The 25,916-nt window shown below is 35.1% G+C and overlaps 1 protein-coding gene across 2 annotated transcripts in view; it reads right to left on the bottom strand.

Moving 5' to 3' along the window:
• The window catches only part of PRMT3 (protein arginine methyltransferase 3), a 181,508-nt gene that overhangs the window by 63,457 nt on the left and 92,135 nt on the right, over window positions 1–25,916 (bottom strand). For both annotated transcript variants that reach the window (XM_044680312.1, XM_044680311.1), the window contains exons 11-13: window positions 24,652–24,730; window positions 5,347–5,534; window positions 2,731–2,817 (exon numbers count right to left, since the gene is read on the bottom strand). In XM_044680312.1, the coding sequence (XP_044536247.1) occupies window positions 2,731–2,817; window positions 5,347–5,534; window positions 24,652–24,730 (354 nt within the window). The remainder of the gene's footprint in view (window positions 1–2,730; window positions 2,818–5,346; window positions 5,535–24,651; window positions 24,731–25,916) is intronic.

Here is a 25,916-nt window from a genome sequence, read left to right as displayed (position 1 = left end):
TGGTGCTTAAAAAAAAAACTAATTTACTCTTTAATTTTTTTTAATTAGACCACAAATTTAGAATCTCATTTGGCAAGAAATGGCTATGCATACATTAAAAAGGGGCTTAAGAGCTCAGAAAATTTGGGTATTTTATACCTTGTAGCTATTCATGGAATTTCCAAACACAACAAACAATAAAATCCAAATTTAAATTTGCTTTAAGGTATGCAAGAGAAATAGCAGGTTTATAAGCATTAAGGACTATTTTTTACCACTACCTGAAAATAAAACACCATTTCCTCAGATGCTAGGATCTAGAGCTGATTATAAAATGGTTAATCTGAGAGTATTTATTTCTAACATGCTTTGGGTTTATGCCTGAGATTCTCTCAAAACTCCCTCTTTCAGTGTTCTCCCAATTTCTCTGATGACATTAAAGAGAAAGCTTCAGGTACTCATTTGTATTTAACATCTCTTTAATGCCTTGTAGCTTCAGAATCTCTCTCCCCAAATATAGCTGCTAATCTCTCTTTTAATAAGGAAGCTATGTTCCAGATTTTGGTAACAGCAGCAGGCAGCTACAATTTGGGAAAATGTCTCTAGATGTGTGTCAGGCCTGCAGTGATAAACACGGGAAGAAGAGATAGATTGTTGAACCAATAATGTGTTGTCAAGCCTCTGAAAGAATATTCAAAATCTTGACTCTTTAAATAAATTTATTCTATAGATGCTTCTGGAAGTCCTTCTGATAAGGTTAAGGTTTTTGCATGTCAATGAACAATCTTAGATTATATGAATAAAAGACATCTTCTATCTATGAACTTTTATCAAGTTTAACCCTTTTTTTCTATGCACTTTTCCTCTCCATGCCACTTACAGCACCAATTAATTTGACAATGACAAATAAAAATATCCTAATTTCAAATCAAATTTGGAACAAAAACAAAAGAATATATTAAACAAGCAAGAAGTTATAATATAATTTCTGCTTTCTCTTTGCAGGATAAAACAATTCAGTTTCTCTTGGTTCTTTTTGCTAAGCACATAATCAAATGTAGAAAATAAACAAACAACTTATGAGAAATTCATTCTGCTTCAATACAAGAATTTACTTTTTGGTTCAGCTAGCTATTTAATTTGTGCCTCTCTATAATTAATAAATTAATTAAAATTAATTAAGTAATTAAGTAAGAGAAACTAAACACATGAGTGATTTTGTATAGGTCAATATAAAAGATATTTTTTACTTCAAAACAGAGAAACTACTAATATAAGTAGTAATAATAAGTAATAATATAATTACATATTAGAGAACAGATATGACAGTTACATGAATATTAAAATATGTACAAATTCCAGGAAAATTCAATAGACATGATATGTACAACAAATATGAAAAGATTAAAACTTTTTGTCTTTAAGGTCTTTAATCTAGAAACCTGTGAATTTGACATATACTGTACTTTAATTTGTAAAAGGGCACAGATATTATAGCGAAGTACTATTTGATATTAATGACAACCCAGCATTTAATTCTACCAAGTATATATACTGTTACTTTTCACAAATCTCCAATCAATACTATGCTCTTTCAACCTCTCAAGAAAGATTAATGAAAACTGAAACTCTGAAGTAGACTAGAAGTTACAGAATTTAGCCTGCAATTTCTGATGACCAAAATATTTCAATCATAAACACCAAATAGTATAAAAACTTGGAGAATATGGGGGAATCAGTTTCAGATTTTAAGGCTTTTATTTTGACCAATTAAGCACATAAAATTGGGAGTGACGGAACTGTTGGATAGTTTTCAGAATTATAGACTAACCCTGACTAAAAGACATCATGTGACAAAATCAATTAATTACCAAATATTTACTGAAATAACTAAGTAAAAAAGTCCTGTCTACTTGAACAAAATATTTAAATGTACTATGCTAAATGTGCATAAGATATTAATTTGAACTTTGAATCAACTTTTATGGGTGTACCTTATACTATATAATAGTAATGTATTTCTCCAAAGTTATGAAACAGATTTTGATAAGTATTTTAAATTTAGTAGAGGTACTCACTATAAAAAAGAAACTCAAAACTCTGAAAACACTTTGCCCACAGAACTCATCAATGAATCTTTTTGCATTACAAATATTCACCAGCATATCAGTTAAGCTCAGGTGAACATATATCATATTTTCTTGGAAACAAGGCACACAGCAGTATTCCAAGTTATATAAAGGTGAAGACTGTTCTATAAAGGGGATAAAAAGGTACACATTGGAACTCTTTGGAATAAATCAAAATCACTTACAGAACAAAATCATTCTTAAGGCAAGGCTTTAGAAAACAAACAATAAAAAATCCTAATGTATACTCTTTTATACCATCTTAAAGTGGGATTGGGTACTAATAATTTTAGGAGAAAATATATCATTTTGCTTTCAGGAATTTAGATAGGTATTCCAAAGGAACAATAATAATGAAAGGGGGGAGAAGGGAATAGAATATACAAAGGGAAAAATCACAATGTAAAAACATGGTCATTTTTTACATGGAACTAAACTAACTTTTTCTGAGGTCTACCAATCTGTTAGAACTGATCTGTTTCACAGCCTGGTAGAGGCAAACATGGACTGTCGAAGGCAATTTTTTTCTTCATTTATCACAAGCCTATAATTAATGTAGTCTCTCGCCCTACAATCAACCACAATGCTAGTGAAACAATGAGGGCAGAATGAGATGGCTTACCGTACACATGGACAGTTTTGTGATTTTCAGAGTGAAATCTGAAGAAAACTCGAGATCAGGGACACATGCAGCATGGCAATCTATACGCTACCAAGAAAGAAAAAAGAAAAAAGCTTTGTAAAAATAGTATTGTGCCACATGAAAGACTGGATTTCTTGTAGTATGTTAAAAGGATTATTATAAACTACAAATGCCAACTGGAAATATGTTTGTGTAAACTAAAAAAATGGGCTAATAAAAGCAATTTTCTGAAATGCATTTCTGTACTTGCATTTGAATATGGTTTTGCTATTGTGGGAATTCATAATAAAGCAAACTAAATAAGGCACTGTAAAATCCAACTCAAAAAAAACCTGTCTCTTTTTTTCCTATCCGTCCTGGTACACGGCTCTTCCCATTCCCCATTTCCTGGCCATCCGAATCTGTTTTGGGAACCTGTCTTCTAAAATTGTCTGTTTTATATTTTCTCAAAAAAGAGAAGAGTAGATTTAAGATTCAAGGTCAGGAAGAAATACAAAATAATTTGAAGCCTGGTTAGTATGTGACAAGGTAACTTTAAAGATATTACTTCAACAAATTAGACCATGCACATACTGAAGTTAATCCTACAGCTTTTTTATAGGAATAATTATCTGTTGGCTCAAGGGAAATATGGTTGGTTGCCATGAAACAATCTTCAGTTGCACTTTATTTTTTTTACTAACCTAAGTCAGTAGGTTTTGACATTACTGTTAACTCCAAATGAGATCAGAGTACAATAAATACCAAGTATATCAATATTACAAATGCTCTTAGCTGAAATGATGTATCTCTGATACTTAAAAACCTCCACTAAAAGCTGATACTTCATTGTATTATGGAGATAACTTTGAGTTAACAAAGGTTATCAAAAGTTATGGGTGAGAGTAGAAATTTTAAAAGGTCCCACAAAGGTCAAAAGGCTTTTTAGCATGGGTTTAGGGATGGGCCAACTACATATTTAGCATTAGAGGACTAGCCTGCAGCTATACCTAGAGAGATTCTCTACATTAGTGGACCTCTCAAAGGTTAATTAGCTCTTAAGTTTTAGAGAAACTGCAATTTGTGTTGGTGAAGGAAGTCCTCATACTGACAGAATCACAGATCCTTTAAGTATTTAAAATAATGAAGATCATTTAAAAGGTTTTGGACATTTGTAACTCCAATTCAAAATCAAAATATTAAAATATAATCTCCAAACATGATGAGCAATGTTTAAAATACAAAAAGCTTTTGATAATAAAGGCTTCTGTTGGATTTTTTTTTAAGGAATTCTGTTAGATGTTTGGAAGTCCTATGGAAAAATATATGTGCATTTATTTAAGGAATTACTAAAGAAATAAGTGTAAGGTTAAATATAAAAAGATTCATGTACTAATCAATCCCCTTCAGTTCTTTTGGTCTTAAAATTCTCTTCTATTTTTTATTTCTTACAACTCTTAGCAGTAAGCAAAGGGATCACTAGAGAGCGAAATTAGTTTTCCCTTTCCCTTTCCGGCTTTAGGTCTAAAGTGGCTACCTCTATATCCTCCCTTGGGGGAAAGCGATGAAGATAAATCTCTGAATTCATAAGTATGTATCTATTTTTAAAAAAGTGCATCAAACGATCTTACGATTACCAAACTGGCTATGATTTTGCACTGTGAGCTTTTTTAAAAAAGCTTAATTTCTGTTACACAGTGCTAAGTTAATGACATTTAGTGAACATGTACTTATTTTGTGTACATCAGTCTATTAAGTGCTTTATGGTTAGAGTATGGACACAAGAACAGATTATAATTTTGGACCTTATCTCCTTAACCAACCATTATTTGATTAACCTATTAGGAGGGGGAAAAGAAGAAACAGTGAAGGTGTACTCAAGGAAAGCTATGTGAATTTCCACTCTGCAGTTATTATGCCATCTTGTAATATAGTAACTGATCAGTTTGACTCATTAATTTAAAAAAATCAGCATAGCAAAATGGACTGATAAAATTTAGAAAGCTAAAACTAGAAAATTAGATTTGTTATAGAACTTCAATTTTGTGAGTAAATTGCTTGCTACCATTTGAAACAAAGAACTTAGAAAGGTAGAATTTGAGAATAGCACTGAATAAGGAGATCCTAGGGTAATATGGGAGTTGTGATGGGGCAGGACGCTCTAGAGCTCAACTATCATTTAAACCAGAAGGTGAAAGTAAGAGAAGAATTATAGTAGGAACAGAAGGAAACTTTTCACTTTACTCCAAATAAGAGAGCCAGAAAGCAGAGGAAGATAAACAAAGCAATTTATGCAATCTGACCTGAAGGGCTATGAAACTGAATTATGAATAGTTTAAATTTTATAGACTATGAAGTGACCAAGAAGGGAGGACAGTTAAATCGATGTAAGGATTATGATCTTAAAAGTAGTATCTTGTCCTAAGAAGAGACTGGGAAACAATTCAATGGATTGAAAACTCATGAAAAAATTGTGGATTAAATGTAAAATCTGAATCATTTAGTGAATACAAAGCAAAATTATTAGAATTATTATTATAAATAAATACATTATATATTCATAAAATATATATATATATATATGTGTATATATATTTATAAAATTTTATATAGTACCTTAATGCCACAAGGTTCTGAAATAATCGTCTTTGAGTCCAAAACTTCCACGATAGCTTCTGGAATAACTGCTTTCTTCATGCAAGACATGTTGAATCCATACACATCATCCCAGAAAGCAATCCTATCTGCATGTTTGTTTGGATCTCCTACAGCCAGTAAGCTAATTGTGCAAATGTCAGGGTAGACTGAGAAAAGAATGAATATACCATGTTAGTAATTTAGCATCACTTCCTTTTAAGAAGAGCCAATATTGTTTTTTTTTAAATTAAACAAAATATGTAATGTGAGTTGGTAAGGCTTGACACCTCCTTAAAGGATAACAATGATCAGAATGTCATAGCTGAAAGGAACCTAGAGAGGATATAGTCAAATGCCCTCATTTTTCAGATGAATGAATAGAAGTTCATGGGATTTAAGTGACTTGCCTAGGGTCATACAGCTAATAAGAATGGTCTTCAAATTTTGTCATAGTTTTACAATATTCCAAATCTTATCATAGTTTTTACATGCTCCAAAAAACCCACCTCAACTAAATTTAGAATACAGGAATTCATAATGCCAGGGGTTATCAAAACACTTCTGGAAGTAGATTATTTTATATCAGCTATAACATGATCAGTTGACTGGAATCATTAAAGTAAGGGAAAAGCTCTGTAAGTGCCATTTATTAAATAGTGAGAAACAATTTAGGAAAAATGTATGAATGGCTTTATATGTCAACTATATTTGCCTTCTGCTTTGCTGCTAAAGGAGTAAGACACAACTACCAAATACTTCATTTTAATGTTCAAAATATTAGAAGGTAAGGGTTTTAAAGAGGTTTTTTTTTCTGGATAAGTAAAATTTAACTTTCTTCTTTTTTCTCCCAACTAGAGAAAAACAAACAGTAAGTTTGAGTTTTTCTGTGGGAATTTGAAAGAGAAGCTTATTAGAATATTACAAGGAAAAGAAAAAATGAAATGCAAATCACTCCTTTCTAGGTTAAGAAATAAAATCAAAGAGAAATGTATTAAAGATAATCATGGGCACTTAAAAGCAAAATTCCTTTGGGCTTCTGAGGTCATTAGTATGGGAAATTCCCAGTACAGAAATGCATTCTACTCAACCAAGATGAGCAACTCCAAGGTAACATAAGGTCTTGATGGCCTCAAGCACCAACAGTTTAAATTACTTGATGTGTCAGAAGCAAGATTTTTTGTCAAATCTTCCTAATTTCAAAGCCTCCCTCTATCTATCACTTGTTCTATAAAACTATGGAAAAATAACTTGGAAAAATAACCATGGATATACTTAACAAATGCACTTTGAAAGTATAGATATTTTCTTGCCACAGAAAAATACAAGTTTTCTATTTCATTACAGAGTCTAAAGAAATAATAGCAAGATTAAATATCTCATTAAGTTATCCTACAACAACCAATAACAAGTGCTACAAGTTTAGCACACACATATACAAACATTGCTTCAATTCTTAAGTGCGCTAACCAAAACCCAATTACCAGTAAAATGTTTATAAAACACTTCAATTTTTTAATTTCATGAAAAAACTTTAAGAACTTTTAACAAATGCTACTGAGTCCTACATCTAAATACTCTTGTGGATTAGAATTACTACTAGGAAAATGATTTATTTTCTCATAGAAAGTTCATTTTTTTGTTCAGAATAGTTATTTCTATAAAATAATTTAACTTATAAATGTCAACATCATATTTTAATAAACAGTTAAATGTAAAACAATTTTACTTTTTCTAATATGAAAGTTCATGAATTTATTACCATTAATACCAAACCAAATTTTCTTTGTTATGAATGGATTTTACATTTTTAGGTCTTGAAATGAAAATGGTTTTAAAATATTTAAATTAATTCCTAAATACTGAACAGATTTCCTCTATTTCCAATTCTCTTACAGCTAGTAAAAAAAAAATTTAGGCCATTTGCCACTCCTTTTATCTTCTCATTCTGATACATTAGTCATTTGATTTTGGTCTGATAGAAGCTATAATTGAATAATTATTCCTTCTCACAGGTGAAATTAACAAAGTGCCGATTGGACAAAGCACACTGTTAGCAGCCCGTTTACAAATTCATGGCTTTGACATCTGTGTCCTTCTCGACTCACTGCCCAGAATTCATTTGTCACCAGAACAACTCACGTGGTGAATAGATTAAGATGGGAAATCCTTTATTCCTTAGAGATGGCTCACAAAACTTTGGAATATTAAAGGAAAAGATGATAATACTACAAGCTTGTAGAAATAATTTTACAAGAATATAAGCATCACCTGGTTATAGATAAGCAACTGTAGGGTGCAAGGAATAAGAAAAAGAAGGGAAAGCAGATAAGTATTATTGTAGTTATAAGTCAAGCTAAATTGCCTTTCATTAGTTAGGGTCCTAAAAACACAGGAAAACAGAAGTCCAGCATTGAAGCCTTTTAAAGAGAAAAATGGTGATGGAGAGAATATTCACATATGTGTGTATGTATGGAAATATATATAAAATATATAAACACACATATGTATACATATATACTCATATATAAGTACATAACCTATAATATTATAAATTTGATTCCAGAGCACTGCAATAAAGTAGATATGGCAATAAAGCCAGTCATATGAGTTTTTAAAATTAAGAATTATACTGTATTGTAGTCTATTAAGTGTACAATAGAATTATGTCTAAAAGAACACTGTAAATATCTTAATTAAAAAAAATTTTTTGGCTAAGAATTTCTAAATATCATTTAAGCTTTCAGTGAGGTGTAATCTTTTTTTCTACTAGAGAATCTTGTCTTGAGTTTAATGGCTGCTGTCGAAAGGTTGGGGGTTGCTGTAGTAACTTCTTAAAATAAAACAACAATGAAATTTTAGTAATTTATTAATTCTTCCTTTCACTTGAACCCTTAGAGGCCATCGTATGGTTTTTAACTGGCCTAAGTTCAATATTGTCAGGTGAGATAGGGGAATGACCAGGGGGCAGATCAGTCAGAACACACACAACAATTATCAATTAAGTTTGCCATCTTACATGGATGAGGTTCTTGGCACCCCAAAACAATTATTCTTGTAACATCAAAAATCACTGATCACAGACCATTTTAACAGACACAATGTGAGCATAGGTATTAGAAAAATGGTACCAATACATCCATTCAATGCAGAATTGCCATAGATCTTCAATTTGTAAAAAAAAATACTCTATTAGTGAGGCACAATTAAACAGGGTATACCCATATGTGTTTGGAATTAAAGGAACTGAAATTCATACATGTCTAGATATCATGGTACTTCCTAATAAATGAAGATTAAAAACTACTACATTGATTATATTAAGCTGAAAAGCTTTTGTACAAACAAAAACAATGTAGTCAAAATCAGAAGGGAAACAACAAATTGGGAAAAAATCTTTATAACAAAAAACTCTGACAGGGGTCTCATTACTCAAATATACAAGGAGTTAAAGCAATTGTATAAAAAATCAAGCCATTCCCCAATTGATAAATGGGCAAGAGACATGAATAGGCAATTTTCAGGTAAAGAAATCAAAAGTATCAATAAGCACATGAGAAAGTGTTCCAAATCTCTAATAATTAGAGAAATGCAAATCAAAACAACTCTGAGGTATCACCTCACACCTAGCAGAATGGCTAAAATGAAAGAAGGGGAGAGTAATGAATGCTGGAGGGGATGTGGCAAAATCGGGACATTAATGCATTACTGGTGGAGTTGTGAAATGATACAAACATTCTGGCTGGCAATTTGGAACTATGCTCAAAGGGCTATAAAAGAATGCCTGCCCTTTGATCCAGCCATACCATTGTTGGGTTTGTACCCCAAAGAGATCATAAATAAACAGACTTGTACGAAAATATTTATAGCTGCGCTTTTTGTGGTGGCAAAGAACTGGAAAATGAGGGTATGTCCTTCAATTGGGAAATGGCTGAACAAACTGTGGTATATGCGGGTGATGGAATACTATTGTGCTAAAAGGAATAATAAACTGGAGGAGTTCCAGGTGAACTGGAGAGACCTCTGGGAACAGATGCAGAGCGAAAGGAGCAGAGCCAGAAGAACATTGTACACAGAGACTGATATACTGTGGTAAAATCGAATGTAATGGACCTCTGTACTAGCAGCAATACAATGACACAGAACAGTTCTGAGGGATTTATGGTAAAGATGCTACCCACATTCAGAGGAAGGACTGCCGGAGAGGAAACATAGAAGATAAACAATTGCTGGAACCCATGGGTTGAGGCGGACATGATTGGGGATGTGGACTCGAAACAACCACACCAATGCAACTAACAACAATATGGAAATAGGCCCTGAACAAGGATACATGTTACAACCAGAGGAAATGCGCATCGGCCATGGGTGGGGAGGGAGCGGGAGGTGAAGGGGAAAGTAGGGGTATGAAGCATGTAAACATGTTAAAAATGAGTATTAATAAATGTTTAAAAAAAACTACTACATATTGACAAAATCAAAACATTATACAAGGAGGCTCCAACTTTTTGCAAGTCTGATTGATTAAAAATGGCACTCTTTCTCTCTCTATCTATCTAATGTGATATAAGATATGGAATATTTTTTTCCACAGAATAAGCAAAGAATCTGTGATTTCATTGGCATGTTGTAAGCCCCTGTAGTAGAGCATCATCTATTGACACAGATGGCATTCTTTTGGTGACCCAAGTAAATAAATTCCAGGGAGCTAGCATAAGTAAATAGTGGTGAAACTGCTTATTTTGTTTCTTCAGTGAGATTTGAACCCAGGTTTTCAGGGCTTGAAATCCAGCACACTACCCACTATCTATTTACCACATTGTTTTTAGTCCACAGAAACAATGTTCTAAATGGTAGTTGAATTCTGGGGCTAGGTCACTAAAGTCATGTTTATTTAACCCATAATGTAGCAGAAATATGGTGCATATAAAATGAAAAAATTATTGAAAGATTATTAATCAAAACAAGAAATTAACAAAAGATATATACATATTTTACAATTAAAAGTTAAATACTGTACTTGAGGGAAGCTCCTTAAGGGAAAACGGATTTAAGCTAGAAATTTAAATAAGAATTCTAACAGGAACATTTAAGCACATTCAAAAACTTTAGAGGCCGATGATACTGATTATTCATTATGTCATATGACACAAACTTTTGGAGCATATTTTCTTTTTCATGACAGAAAGGATTCAGCTAATGTCACCTCTATGGTTTCATTCAATTCTGGAATCCTAAGTATGTCAGAGGTATTAAAAACAGTACTTTTATACTTATCAAATGGCCATTTTTAATTTAATGATGGAAGGAGACAGACACTTTCTTGGGGCTATTCAGAAAAGTGATAAAAGAAAATATGATATATATGTGAGAAGAATATCCATACTAAAATTAACTTTGCCAACTCTAAAGCAATAATATGTGTGTATTTTAGTTATCATCATTATTATTACTTTAAGGCAAGAAAATAGGACAGAATTACAGAGTATTTTATGTCCTGGAAGAGAAAGCAAAGGAATGGGGAGAAAAGAAACACTAGGACAAAGAGCTCCTTGTACTAGCCAGACCAGGAAAGGATAGTTTCACTGTTGTCTTGAAGTGGTAAATTCACTCTCAAGATTCTATGGCCACTGATACTGTGCCTTCATAGCATTCAAAGTGATAAGGAAGTGAAAGTTTCTACAAGAGTCTATTATGTTTTTATTTAGAGTAATTTTTAATAGTGCTGACAAAAAAAAAAAGCTCAATTTAAAACAAATAAAGGACTCTAAAGGTATTTTTTAAGGATATAGCTATCACTGACATTTTGAAACAAAGGATTATTTTCCACACAGCCCAATGCACAAAACTTTTAAAGGGATTTGCCCAACCTGAGGAAACAAAACACATTGAGAAAGCCAAACAAGTAAACACAAAGCCTCCAATGGCTTCTCATTCCAAAATATAGTCATCGGTTTGACAGGTCAGTGTAAATAATCACCAGTCCAAAGATCCAGGGTCATCTCCCTCTTATCTACAGGCAGCTGCACAGTAAGAAAAGCTGGTGACTTTGTTAGGGCTCTTGGTGGTGACTGCTACATTTGTGACCGATACACAAACTGCCTCACCTTCCATATTATTTTTTTAAAAGGGGCAAAGCACTGTGGTCTCTGGGAAATGAAGAAAAAAAGAGTTTGTAAAATATGCTTCCAAAAAAGGAGAAGGCATGCTCTGCATACTGTTGACCCAACTGTCACCTGAAAATAATGTCATTATCAAGTTAAAAAATAAAACTTCTAACACAATTTTGTAAATATCTCTCTAAAATCATTAGGTCAATTGTCTGAGATGAAAAATGGAGAAGGTTGGTGACAGAATGAGTTAACTATTTCCTATAATTTTGTTTTGCCTAATATCAAGTTTTGACAGAACAAATTGCTAACAATGAGAGGGAATCATGCCTGTATGAGATAATTTTGTTGTGGTCACATCATCTTTTCCATTTTAAAAGCAGTTTTCAGAAATTCAGACATAAAAGAAAGCAACTTAAAGTAGCAGTTGGTGGTACAGTAGATGGACTGCTGGGCCTGGAATCAGGGCGTGAGTATAAATATGGTCACAGACACTTACTATGTAACCCTGTGGAAATCACTTAACCTGTTTACCTCAGTTCTGTCATCTGTAAAATGGAGATAATTCCATGATGAAGATCTCATAGGTCCTGACATGATGACTCCCCTATGTAAAGGCAAATGGATTTCTCCCATCAATGGGACAGAGGAAAGAGTAGAAATAAAAAGGACCTTCTAAAATATACTATTTCAATTTATTACAAGTGAAATTTGAAATTTCAAGGCCTCACCTCAATAATTCTATCAAGAGCTTAATTATTAATCATAAATTTTAAAACTACAAGGGACAGTTTAGAGGTCATGGACCATAACCTCCTCGTTTAAGAGATCCAAGGCAGGCCTGGAAGAGGTTAAATTACTATTAAAGACTAGAGATGGTAAGTAATGTAATATAGGATTTTAACCTTGCCATGTTGGCTTGGGGGCAACCTGTCAGTTGCCCTGGTTGGAATGTTGACGGTGGCATTAGACATAGGGCAAAGCACCAACGGCCAGTTGAGCCAAGAGTATATAAAGCCCTGGAGACCCAGGGCTGGGTTCTGTTCTTACCTGACTTCGCCCTGACCACTCACTTACCTCTTACCCCTGACTCCCCTTGGGCCCCAGGTGGCAGGAATGTGGAATGTGGGTAGCTAGGCCTAGAATAGGGTAGGGTTTCAAGTCCTATCTTCTATCTAGAGCAACTCAATAATATTATTAATATCTCTGGCAAAAATTTAGTCCAAGAACAACTTTATTTATCAACCAGAGACTGCATCACTTTGACCCAGGGCTACCTGCCCTGGGTCAGCAAAGACCATCCAAACAGGATCTCTACCAACTTTACTCAGATAATCTTTCACCATCAGATCACAGTATTTCCTAACTTTCTTTCCACTGCCTTGTTCCCTTACTCTGTTATCAATAAACCCCTTAGCCTTAACCAGAGAATTCTATGGTTATTTGCCTACCATCTAAGGCCAAGGAGAACAAATAACAGGAAGGGTTCTGAGCAGTTTGGACAGGAACAAACTCCACTGCTGAAGGGCAGGAAGTTCAACATCCACTTCCTGTCAACCTTTGATACACCAATAGGGAGCTGCTTCCTCAGCAGGGAGAGGCTGGTTACCTGATATCTTAAAGGAGCCTGGTGGCAAGCAGTGAGGTTTCTCTAGACACTCAGTTACCTGTGTTCGATCCTTGTTACATTTATAAACAAGTTTCAAGTCCAGCCCAGATATAGCTCACTCCATCCTTACAACCAGCACCATCTTCCTGCTAGCCTAATTACCAGCATAAGACCCTTGACCCACTTATTAATTACAGTAACAGAGCTAGACTTGAACTTAAATCCTTTTGATTCCAAAGAACTCTTTCCATTGTACTAAACCATAAGTCATCTAACTCTTAAGATGGGGTAAGCATAGCTATAATTATTTTGAGTTACAACTAATATGTTTGTATTATTTTTTAGAACTCTTACTTTCCAACTTGAAATCAGTACTATATGTTGTATTATTATTACCCACAAAACCAAACCAAACCCTAAAATTAACTCTACCTTTGCCTTTCTCTTTATTTCCTTGTTGAAAATAATAATAATTAAATAATTAAAATCTTTCAAATATAGAAAAGTTAATTTAGCAAAGGATACTTGATTTTGAAGGGAGAACTTTTTGTTTGAGTAGATATAAATATCTATCCAGCATGTCCAATTATTAATAACAATATTAAAATAGATCATTAGAATCCCTCTGCTTTTAAAAACGCATCATAGCTACTTCAATAGCAAATAGGAGTTGGAATACAAGGTTCATCATGCAAGGAGTGTAATGTAAAGGGGCTAGCTGCAAAACAGATGGGGAGGATAGGATGGAATTAGGTCAGCCCAAGAGGCTTTAGGCTAGATTACAGGGTGTAAATGTAACAGGAATCCTGCACTCAAACTGGCAGAGATAGGTGAAACTCTCCCTCACCAGCAAAGCCAAGCCCCTTTAAGCTCAGGATTCTATGGTCCTGCCCAGAGAAATGAAGTAATCCTATTGGTGTAATGATGGGGTCAAACAGGAAGGCACTTCCTGGACCCAGTAGCTTAATGGAGTTGGTAGCTGTAGCCTTCAGAATATTCTTATTTGGCCTATGTTCGAGTTCTTAGGCTTAATGGTTTAAGGGATTTATTTGGTGATAACTATGTTAAGTAAAATGGGTTTGGAAAGAGGGTAAGGCAATCCAAGGTCTTAAATCAGCTAACTAGTTTTGAAAGGCTGAAAGGTCTTCTTATGGAGCAGAGGATAAGAATGCCTTGTGGGCAGACTTAACTCTGATAATGTTTGGCTGCTGACCCAGGGCTGACAAGCCCTGGGCCAGATGGTGATGTTTAGTTGGTTGAAATATATTCTTATTCCCTAAGTGATTGTTGGGTTTGGCAATGAGTTGTTGATATTTGGCCAGCAATGATAGATGAGCCTACCTTCCTAAGTAATCTAAACCCACATTCCTCCTCCCTCCTCCTGAAGACCAACCCCCAAAGAAGTAAAAGGAAAAGTGAAGTCAGGGGTGTGAGACCCTTCTTATATACCTACACTTCAACTGTCAAGCCTGGCACCAGCCCCCTGTCTCATGCCAGGTTCTATGTTCTAACTGGGCAACTGCTAGCTTGCACCCATGAAAAACATGGCTGCAAGATTTCCAGGAGTTATGGCATAACTTCAAACATGGTAAGAGGGCCTCCTTCCCCCTAAAAATATCTCTAGAACCTGTCTGATGATGCCCCTCAATTTAAAAATAGTTCAAAAAACATTCTTCTAAATATATTAAGACACAGTTAAACAATACTCAGAATGATGAAATCTGATTAGAAAGTTAAGTCAGATCCCATCCACTCTTACCCATACCTGACCAAGAAACGTCTCAATAACAGTCCCAATAAGTGGTCATTCATCTTTTATTTGAAGACCTGAAGAGAGGTATAGGCTTCTATCTTTCTAAGCTGCCCATTTCAATACTGGATAGCAAATTAGGGAGTTTACCCTGACATCAAATTTAACAACTTTCACCCTTGCTTCCTATTTCTGATTTCCAAGGACTAGCAAAAAAAAAAGCTGAGCTCTCATTTTACATGACAGCCCTTCATATCTTTGATTATTGTTACTGTAGAAAATGCATGATTATAGACTGCAACTATGGATATGACTGTTCTCGTTCTACATTATATAAGTTGAAAAAATGTACATATCCTGTTCCAGACTTTCTGCTGATCTTATATTTCACATCATCTCCATAAGATACTCAATAGACATCTTAAACAAATCCAAAACAGAATTAATTATCTTTCCTCTTAACTACAGAGTACAACACCATCTTCTTGGACCCTTGGGTTTGAAACTTAGGAGTCATCCTGACTCTTCACTATTTCTCACCCCACTCCACCAGATCCTACCTGGTGCTACAGCCTGCTGGTATCATCTTTGGAACATGTATCAAATATGCTCCCTTCTCTCCTCACACCTAGATTACGGCAAAAGCTGATGGTGGACCTGCCTATCTCTCTACTCCAATCAATCCTCCATTCAGCCACTACATTTTACTAAAGTGTAGATCTGATCATGCCATCCCCTATGCAAAAAAAATTCTGTGGCTCTCTATTGCCTCCATAATGAAATACAAAATACTCTATTTGGCATTCAAAGCCCTTTTTAACCTAGCCCCCACCTACCTTTCTGGTTTTCCTACACCATACTCTTTACCGTGTGTTCATTCACATAGATTTCAACATCTATTTCCCAGATTTCAACATTTATCCAACACTATATATATTTAGATACATATATACATGCACATACATATAAAGGTATCCCTTCCATATCACAACTTTTCCCCTCACAGTTTTTCTATATTACAGTTTAGCATAAGAAATTAAATAGGAATTTTTAAAAGATGTTTTTTGTTATACATGAAGTATGTTCAATATTTTTCTTTTCAATTTTTAAAACTTCTTTTTCACAATTTTATTTAACATTGACCTATATATAGGCTATGAACAAACATTTCACCTAAATTTTACAATCATAAGGTACTGTCAATATCCCATAAATGAAAAACTTCAGATTTCTTCTCTAGTATAAAAGGTGGGCCAAATTTCCAGATTGTGGGAATACTATGCCCCTAATCCTAGCACATACCCTTTTCAATTTGGAATGGATATCTATATAATATATAGTTGGGACTGCCAATACAAATGCAGAATTAATTAGGCCTTAATGGAATATAAGAAGAAAAGAGTATCATCCATGCCTTTAAAGAGTTTATATTCAAATTAGAAATGATTACGCATAAAAGGAAGTTGAAAAGCTGGAGTGGGGGGAGATGATCATTTTGGGACATGGTAGAGAAAGTGCAAAGATTCAGAATTGGAGCCTTTGGGAGGAATGAAAAATGGCTAACCTAGACTTTATCCTTAAAATGGAGATTCTAAAAGGAACTGACCAATTAAAAGCATCCACAGAAGAGTGTAATTCCATTATGAGAAAGTGAGGAGTGGAGCAAAATTCCAGGTTGAGAAGGCTTCTGTGGCTTTATGGAGAAAGTTTAGAGAATCAGGAGTAGATCCTGGAGAAGAATGAAAAGGAGAATGGCCTAGATTCTTTTTCAGGAAATAAGAAAACTCTTTTAAAATTGACCTCAAGACAATCTCTTATCAGTACTGCTATATGACAGTAAGAAAGGAAACACCACTGGTTCTGAAGAACTAAAGTTGATAATCACATAGAAAACAATGGAGAAATACATGACCAATATGTGCAGCCTGCAAAATATAACCAACAAGGAACTCCAAAGAAGAGGAGAGTAAAGGACATAATCAAGAAATTATAAGGTAGGAAGAAAAGATGTAGCAAGAATGAACAATGACTGACAGGCCAGAGTACTCCCCTACTATCCTAATAATGTTAGGAGAGAGAAGGTCTCCAGAATTTTGGGTGGACCCTCTGGGGAGAATTATGGGAAGAATATGGACAAGAAGATGGGAAAACAAAGGTAAATGGCAATTATTACTGTTGGCAATAAATGCTGCATGACTGAAATCACAAATTCACTTAAGTATCTGAGAATATTTATTGTCATCTATTCTCTTTGTGTTTATTCTGCAAATATGTACTATATACCACCATGATAATATAAGTTCTTTCCTAGTAGGACTTGTTTTATTCCTATATTGGTATCCCTAGTGCCTAACTTAGTGTCTGACACACAAGTGACTAATAAATGCTTACTAATTGAAAGGAAGGAAATAACTTTTTTAAAGTAAAATGGATGAAAATTCAACTTTAGGGATATCTAAATCCTTTTCTGAAGGAATTATGCTTTTAAAAGCTAAAAATTTCTTTAGATAAATTTTAAAAAATCCATTTCCAAAGAATTTTTAATGAAATAGATGATCCACAATTGTGATTAAAAATAAAAGTTTGGTTTGTTAGGGAAAGAAAACTATTAGCTTTAAATAAATATTCATTAAACCGTAGAAAGTTACAAAGTGGATGTTGACAAAAATAAAACCAACATATTCTCTAAATAGGTGACCTACTTGAGCTACTGAGAATTTATATTTTCTGTTGCCTAAATGTCTCCTGCTGTCTGATTTATGGACTAATACAGTTAGAAGCTGCTGAAAGAGTGCCACAGTTAGTAACCCTTTCTTTTTAGCCATTTCCTTTAAAAACAAAATTAAAGGGGTTGTCCCTTGATTGGGAAATGACTGAAAAAATTATGGCTTATGATGGTGATGGAATACTATTGTGCTATAAAGAATGATAAATTGCTTGATTTCTATAAAAACAGGGAAGACCTCCATGAACTGAGGTGGAGTGAAATGAGCAGAACCAGGAGAACACTGTACACAGTAACTGAAACATTGTGGGACGATCAAATGTGTTTGACTCTGCTACTAATAGCAATACAATAATACAGGACAATCCTATGGGACCATTATCCACATCTAGAGAAAGAAAGGTTGGAGAAGAAATGGAGAAGAAAACATATGGTTTATCACTCATTTATATGGGTATTTGATTTGGGGTTTTCATTTTTTGTTTTGTTTTGTTTAAACCTTTACCTTTTATCTTAGAACCAACACTGTTTGTGGTTCTAAGGTAGAATAGGGTAGTCCCTAGTGGTAGTGGGTAGTTAAGTGACTTACCCAGGGTCACATAACTAGGAAGTGTCTGATGCCAGATTTGAACCCAGGACCTCCTGTCTTTAGGCTGGGCTCTCAATCTACTGAGATACTCAGTTGCCCTCTGGGGTGTTGATTTTAAAAGATTACCCTATTACAAAAATGAATAATATGGAAATAGGTTTTGAGTGATGATACATGTATAACTCAGTGGAACTGCTTGCCAGCTCTGGGGGGGGGGGGGGGGGATCTTTCTTTGGACATTGAAACCCTGATTCCCTGGTCAAAGGCATCCCATCACTTATCACCCAGCACGACTTCAAACCATCGAGTCAACTAAGTTTTTTGGACTCCATTTTGGGAGCGATCTCTTACTTCTCCCATTACCCAACCTTGCTGAGAGACCCTCTTTTCAGTCAAAACTTACAAGTATAGAAAAGGATAGAAACAGAGAAATAGAACTAGAACAGAAGGAGAAGAGGTGAGGGAAGAAGCTTGGGAGTGGGAACCCGAAAGGTTCCCACCCAAGTGACAAACCCCATAGAAATAGAGAAGGGGGCACCCCGAAATCACTCTGCCATTCACTCCTTTCTCCAACCCCTAAATTGTGAATAATGAAAGCCATTCATTAGTCAGATAGCGTTCTGGAGTGCCCAAGAGACAACAAGGGAGAAGGGAATCACAGCTAGGTCTGGTTGCCTCCATCTTGAAGCCAGACCACCCCTGTGAAGTTGACTGACCTCGGGGGAGGTTTTTGTGAACGCTGCCCTCATTCAGAATCGAACTGGGGTACCCATACCTCATCTTATAGGGAAGCCTCGCCACCAACTCCTGTGGGGCAGCACAACCACCCAGGTCACCCAGATTAGGGGTGACAACCTCTCGAAATCTCAAAATGTATATTCAGCAGGAGGGAAGAGCTAGAAGAGAATCTCACTTCATAGACTGACTCTCTCTCTCTCTCTCCTATTCTATCATAACAATGGTCACTTTTGGCACTCATTAGTATTACAGTTTTGGCAGAGGCTCTCTTTATTCTTATGCTAACCATTATTCCAGAGAACTAATGATGAAACATGCTACACACCACCTGATAGAGAAGCACTCAGAATGAGATAAATTTTTTTGTCAATCACATCCAGCTTTTTTAACCCTTAGGGACTCAATTCCAGAGGTAAGGACTTATTATTTAACAAAAACAAAAACCTTGAAGACAAAATAAAAATCTGAAGATAGCTTGAGAAAAATTGGGTATAAATCAATATCTCCAACCATACATCAAGTGAAGCTTCAAACACATACTTGTTAGTTAAAAAAAGGTCATGTCATCATAAACAAGACAAAGTAGTAACTAAGGAAATACCTTTCATAACTATGAAGAGGGGAACATTTCATGACTAGAGAATGAGGATAATCACTTAAGACAAAATGGACAATTAAAATTACATATGTTATAATGATACTCCTCTACTAGATGTATGTAGATGAAGTATAGAGAGAGGATGAGATGACACCTCCCTCCTTTATAACAGTGCCTAGGCAGGATCCTTTAGGTCAATGGATGATATCCCTTCAGGATCCACCTGGGGTTAATTGATATTATATAATGGGCTCTTTAGCTTGGAACTTTGGTATCTGACTGCGTCTCTCCCTTCCCAAAGAAGCTATGAATAACCAGTTCAGGAAGGTACTTTAAAACTTTGATTGTATTTAACAAAGATGGGGTAATGGGATTGGATAGAGATATTGGGAGACCCTAATTAATTTGGTAAAGATGAATCTCTAAACTGTAGGTAAGTAAATGAATTAGGATGGTTAGCTTCTCTCTGGTCCAGCCTGGCCACAGCCACACCAGAGTAGGCAAACTGCTGTTGATGTTTCAGCTTCTTCTTTACTAGATAATATGCCTAACCAGTTTGAGATATCCACCCCTTTCCACCCTCTTCTTCTCCTGCCAACTTCCTGGATCCCTCCCAGGCCCTGGGAAACCTAGATAACTAAGATGATTGATTTCCTAATATCTAGGGGCAACAGAATCAGAGATGATGGTCTGGGTACAGGTTGCTGATGTTACAGGAACAAACAGGAGGAGCTTGCAAGGCTGAGTCTGCAAGTCTCAATCCCACAAAAGACCAGGATACACTGATCTCAGGTCTCAGGGAAAGAAAGGAACCCCTGCCAGGGCTGCCAGGGTGGTTTTATAGCCCCCTGGGCCAACTGCTTTCCCCTGTGTCCACATGCCCCTCTGGCAACATTCCGACATCCAACGGATCCACTTGTCAATCACAGTGTGGACTCCTGGCTCCCAGAGATTCAATGTAACACATAAAAGCTAATAGTTTTGTATAACAAAACCAATAGTTGAAATTAGGATATCAATTAAATAGGGGAAAATCTTTGTATCAAGTTTTTTTAATTAAATTTATTTAATTAATTTAGAGTATTTTTCCATGGTTACATGATTCATGTTCTTTCCCTCCCCTCCTTCCGCACCCCCTCCCATAGCCAACGAGCAATTCCACTGAGTTTTACAAGTGTCATTGGGTATCAAGTTTTGATAAAGGTATCTCAGCTAAGCTTTATGTGGAGCTGATCCAAATATATAATAACAAGAGTCATTCCCCAATAGATAAATGGTCAAAGGATATGAACCAGCAATGTTCAAAGGAAAAAAAAATCCAGCTTTTACCTAAACCCATATAAAAATGTTCCAAGTAATTAATATTAGAGAAATGAAAATTAACCCAACTCTCAGGTTCCATCTCACATTTGTCAGATTGTTGTTGGATAGATGTTGGATAGGCTACAAGAAAACAGGGACTCTAATGTACTGTTTTGGAAGCTAGCAATTGGTCCAGCTCATCTGGAAAGCAAGGCTCCAAAAGTAATTAAACTGTGTATATACTTTTCAATCAAATAATATCACTACTAGGTCTATACCCCCAAGCAATTACATAAAGAAAAGGACCTACAGATGTGGTGGCAAAGAACTAAAAATGAAGGGGCTATTGATCAATAATTGAACAAATTATGAAATATAATTGTGATAGAATATAATTGTACCACAAGAAGGGAGAAAAGGGACCATTTCTGAGCAATCTGGGAAAATGTGTATGAACTGATACTGTGTGAAGTAAACAGAACAAGAATAATTTAAATAACATTGAAAAGAAAAACAAAAATGACCAACCATGATTCCACAGACCTGATGATGAAGTATGCTACCTGTTTCACAAGAGAGAGGTGATGGATCCAAAAGGCAGAATGAGACATATATTTTCAGAAACAGACAATGAGGGAATTTGTTTTTCTTGATTGCACATTATTAGAATATTTTTTTCTTCTTCAATGGTGAGAAGAAAAGGTAGATTTTTGTTAACTGTAAAGAAATAAATTTAAAAAAAAAAGAAAAAGAAAATTCGTGGTGAAATAATTCACCAGGAAGCCTATGCTCTATGGGAAAACAAAATGCAAAGGAAGAACTCACAAATTTGTGAAATGAGATTGCAGGGAAAATCCAAGAATGTTTGTTTGTTTTGGATTATCTTTGTCCAGGAGAGTACTTCTTATTGTTTTCCATTTGTGAAGGTTTTGGACACTTGTCTTCTGAGGCATATAATATACAGTGTATATATATCTCTTGCCTTTGAGATGCTTTGAAAAAATTCTGCCATTTCTTGATGGGGGAAGGAAGGGAAAAGAAAGAAAAAAAATTTGAAGGAAAAAACAAGGATTGAAAAGATAAGTAATTCTGAAAGACTTCAGAGCTCTGTTCAATGCAATAACCAATCACAGATTCAGAGAACTGTGCTTGAACCATGTGTATTGTAATGAGGAAATTATAGAATAGGTATAAGACTTAAGGTAAGACAGAATAGATGACAACTTGAAGAAATCTTGGGACTTCATGGACATTCCAAAATAGAATGAAGTCAAGGTTTTGAAAGTGGAGAGTAGTTTTGGCCAAACTGAAGGAAGGAGGTTTTGGCTGTGTGGTCCAGCTCTGCAAATATCCAAGGAGCTAACAGAGTGAGATTTCAATGAAGAGAAGATACCTTGAATCAAACACCTTGGCCTAGGTAGAGGAAGGTCTTGGATATCTGCTGGTGGACAGCAGATTTATCTGCCTTACTCCCTAGAACTTTTGTGGATTAACTGGCTGTGTATATATAACTTGATCCTGTTTCCTGTGACATTTTGGAGCACCATGGACAAGTGTAGTGAGAATCCTACCTCTCCAGCCCTTTCTTATTTTAGTTAGAGCTGACCTTAGTTTAGTTAAGTCATTTTCGTTATTTCTAGTGTAGTAAACCCTTCTCTCCCACTTCCCTTATTTACCATCAGTAAAAAAGTTTTATTTGTACTTCTTAATTCCTCTAAGCCAGTGATGGGCAAACTTTTTAAAGAGGGGGCCAAAGGAAAGGAAATGCTCATCTGTCAGTCTGTTTCTAAGGCAACTCTTTTGAAGTTTCATTGTATTGTATCCTCCTCATTGTATTCTTCAGATTAGGAATAATGACGCAGCCAGATAGAACATTTTAGGGGGCTGCATCTGGCACACAGGCTGTAGTTTGCTCATCACTGCATCGAAGCCATAAAGATCCCTCAACTTGAAGTTACTTACATCAGTGGTTTTCCCTGGCTGATAGGTTGTCAGTTTAACTGACAAACTGCCATTCCCCAAACCTCACATCCCTATTTGGTTTTCCTGTGTTTACCTATCAGTCCTTCCCTTTGTGAAGAGTGGGAGTGTCCCCAGTTTGTCTGGCACCCAGTTATTCCCTTATCATGATATTTCTTTTTTCAGTATTCCTCTTCTGACAAATAACTGATCAATTCAAGACACTAAATAAGACAAACATTTTTAGTCAGTCAGTGTTCCTTTGTTTTGATTAACCAAGCATATGTTGTAAGGTTTGTTTCTTTTGTTTTTTATAAATGGATAGGGAGATGTGAGATAAGGTTGCAAGAAAAATTCTCATTGAAAAAAATTTTTAGGTGCACAGAAGAAAACAGAATGTGAAAAAGAATCACAAACAAGCAGGGTAGTCTTTAAAGTTACAAGTTACATACTAAATTTCATGAATTATACATAATAAGCTCTAAAATAAAAGGATGTACAGTTCCATTTGCAATTTTTTTGTTTTAGTATTAATACAAAAACACTTATTTTAAGTTCAGAATATCTAAAAAAAGAGAAAAAGGAACAAAAATACACCTATTATATAGTAATGCTTCATTCCTCTTGTAATAGGAAATAGTTTGGATACTGCTTCATCAACTTAACCTGACCAGCCATATCATACATAGCCTAAGGATTCTAATGAACTTCTTGAGAATTCAATACAAACTTATTAAGTAGCTGCCAGTCACTGAATTTTTAAGATCGATGAATACCATGCAGAGGTCTTGATGTGGTTTCCACATTTCTTCTCTACATGCATGGATCATGACCACTATACTGCATTGTAACAAAAAAAGTCACATTATTCCTACAGAAGTATAAGGTTGACAATATTGCCAAAGGGCAATCAATCATGTTTTGATCATACCAAATTAAATGGAACAAAGAAATAAAATACTGACCCACATTTAGTTCCTTCCACACCCAGCCCCCATTTTTAAAAAAAGCATGATTCTAGCATATTTCTCTACTTCTCTCAACTTTTAGTAGCACTGAATTAAGCTGTAACAGTAATACCAACATAATTTCATAGGGCATCAGTTTGTAAGAGGCACATACTTTATATGAGACATGTTAAAGTGAATCCCTTTCAACTGTAACTAATTAATGCTTTTATTGTACCATTTCACTTTGAAATACAGGCATCCATGTTGTTGTCACTGCTTAGGTAGGTTTGTGGGATAAGAGAGAAAGGTAGATGAATTACTCAACCTAAACAGTGTATTTTATGTATGGCCATCTATAATTTAAAAATATTTACCATAACTTTACTTCATAGTCTAAAGCATTACCCTGAAGAAAACTTTTGAGGGGGTGTGAAAGGAGGCCATCTCAAAAATACAGTTGTAAAAAAACTAATCATTTGAATTATTATACTTTTTAAATGATTAAAGAGAAAATAATGAACACTTTAATGATCCCAGTTAAATCATAAGCCACTGTGAAGCTAAGTTCGTATTTTCAGTGGTCATGAAGAATTTGCCATTAAAGTGAATAACATCCATTTTACTATAAAAGTTGATATTAGAAAGGAACTAAATTATATATACTTTTAAAGTGAAAAATAGCTTCTGTTTGATTTCTTATTGATATCAAGTGAGAAATATCTAAAAACTCATAAAGTCTATTTTAAAATATTTTACAGAAAGTGATTTGAGGATACCAATGGCTTGGAGACCTGATTAACTCTATTACCAATCCAATAAGCAAATGGTTTAAAGATTTTGCTACTGGAAGCAACTTTCATCTATGATGTAACTATTCTCAGTCATGCTTAGTTTGTTTGAAGTTCAAGGGTTATTCTTATAAAAAACAAATTATTTAAATGGAAATTATATACCAACCTGATCCTCCCTTTGCCAGGTATTGGTCCTTTGCATAAATGACAGAATCCAACATAGACTCGAAGAGGAGAAAATAGCCCTGTATAGTAAAGAAAAAATGAATTTTATAAACATGCAAGTACCCTGTGACCAAGTCAACTAGGATTATAATACTATGTATTACAATATGCGATTAAGTAATCTGTAACATACATTTCATTATATCCAGTATTCTATATAGACTAAATTTGTCAGCAAGACATCCATCAAGTCAGGTCAGGGTATGATCATGGACAAAACTTTTCATTTCTCCTTTCAAAATACTTCTTTTGTCCATTTTTCAAACATAAGATTCTTGATTAAATTTTTTTTAACATTTATTAATCTACATTTTTAACATGGTTACCTGATTCATGCTCCTCCTATCCCCTTCACCCCCCGCACTCCCCCCACCCATGGCCGATGCGCATTTCCACTAGTTTTGTCATGTGTCCTTGATCAAGACCAATTTCCAAATTGTTGGTAGTTGCATTGGTGTGGTAGTTTCGAGTCCACACCCTCAATCACGTCCACCCCGACCCATGCGTTCAGGCAGTTGTTTTTCTTATATGTTTCCTCTCCTGTAGTCCTTCCTCTGAATGTGGGTAGCATCTTTACCATAAATCCCTCAGAATTGTCCTGGGTCATTGTATTGCTGCTGGTACAGAGGTCCATTACATTCAATTTTACCACAATATATCAGTCTCTGTGTATAGAGTTCTTCTGGCTCTGCTCCTTTCGCTCTGCATCAGTACCCGGAGGTCTCTCCAGTTCGCCTGGAACTTCTCCAGTTTGTTATTCCTTTTATCACAATAGTATTCCATCACCCGCATATACCACAGTTTGTTCAGCCATTCCCCATTTGAAGGACATACCCTCCTTTTCCAATTTGTTGCCACCATAAAAAGCGAAGCTATAAATATTTTCCTACAAGTCTGTTTATCTATGATCTCTTTCGGGTACAAACCCAGCAATGGTATGGCTGGATCAAAGGGCAGGCATTCTTTTATAGCCCTTTGAGCATGGTTCCAAATTGCCAGGCAGAATGGCTGGATCAGTTCACAGCTCCACCAGCAATGCATTAATGTCCCAATTTTGCCACATCCCCTCCAGCATTCATTACTCTCCCCTTCTTTCATTTTAGCCAATCTGCTAGGTGTGAGGTGATACCTCAGAGTTGTTTTGATTTGCATTTCTCTAATTATTAGAGATTTGGAACACTTTCTCATGTGCTTATTGATACTTTT

The sequence above is a fragment of the Gracilinanus agilis genome, chromosome 6 (genome assembly GCF_016433145.1).
Source record: "Gracilinanus agilis isolate LMUSP501 chromosome 6, AgileGrace, whole genome shotgun sequence".
NCBI lineage: Eukaryota > Metazoa > Chordata > Mammalia > Didelphimorphia > Didelphidae > Gracilinanus > Gracilinanus agilis.
The sequence above is the reverse complement of the archived record's forward strand: the minus strand, read 5'-3'. Positions and strand labels throughout refer to the sequence as shown.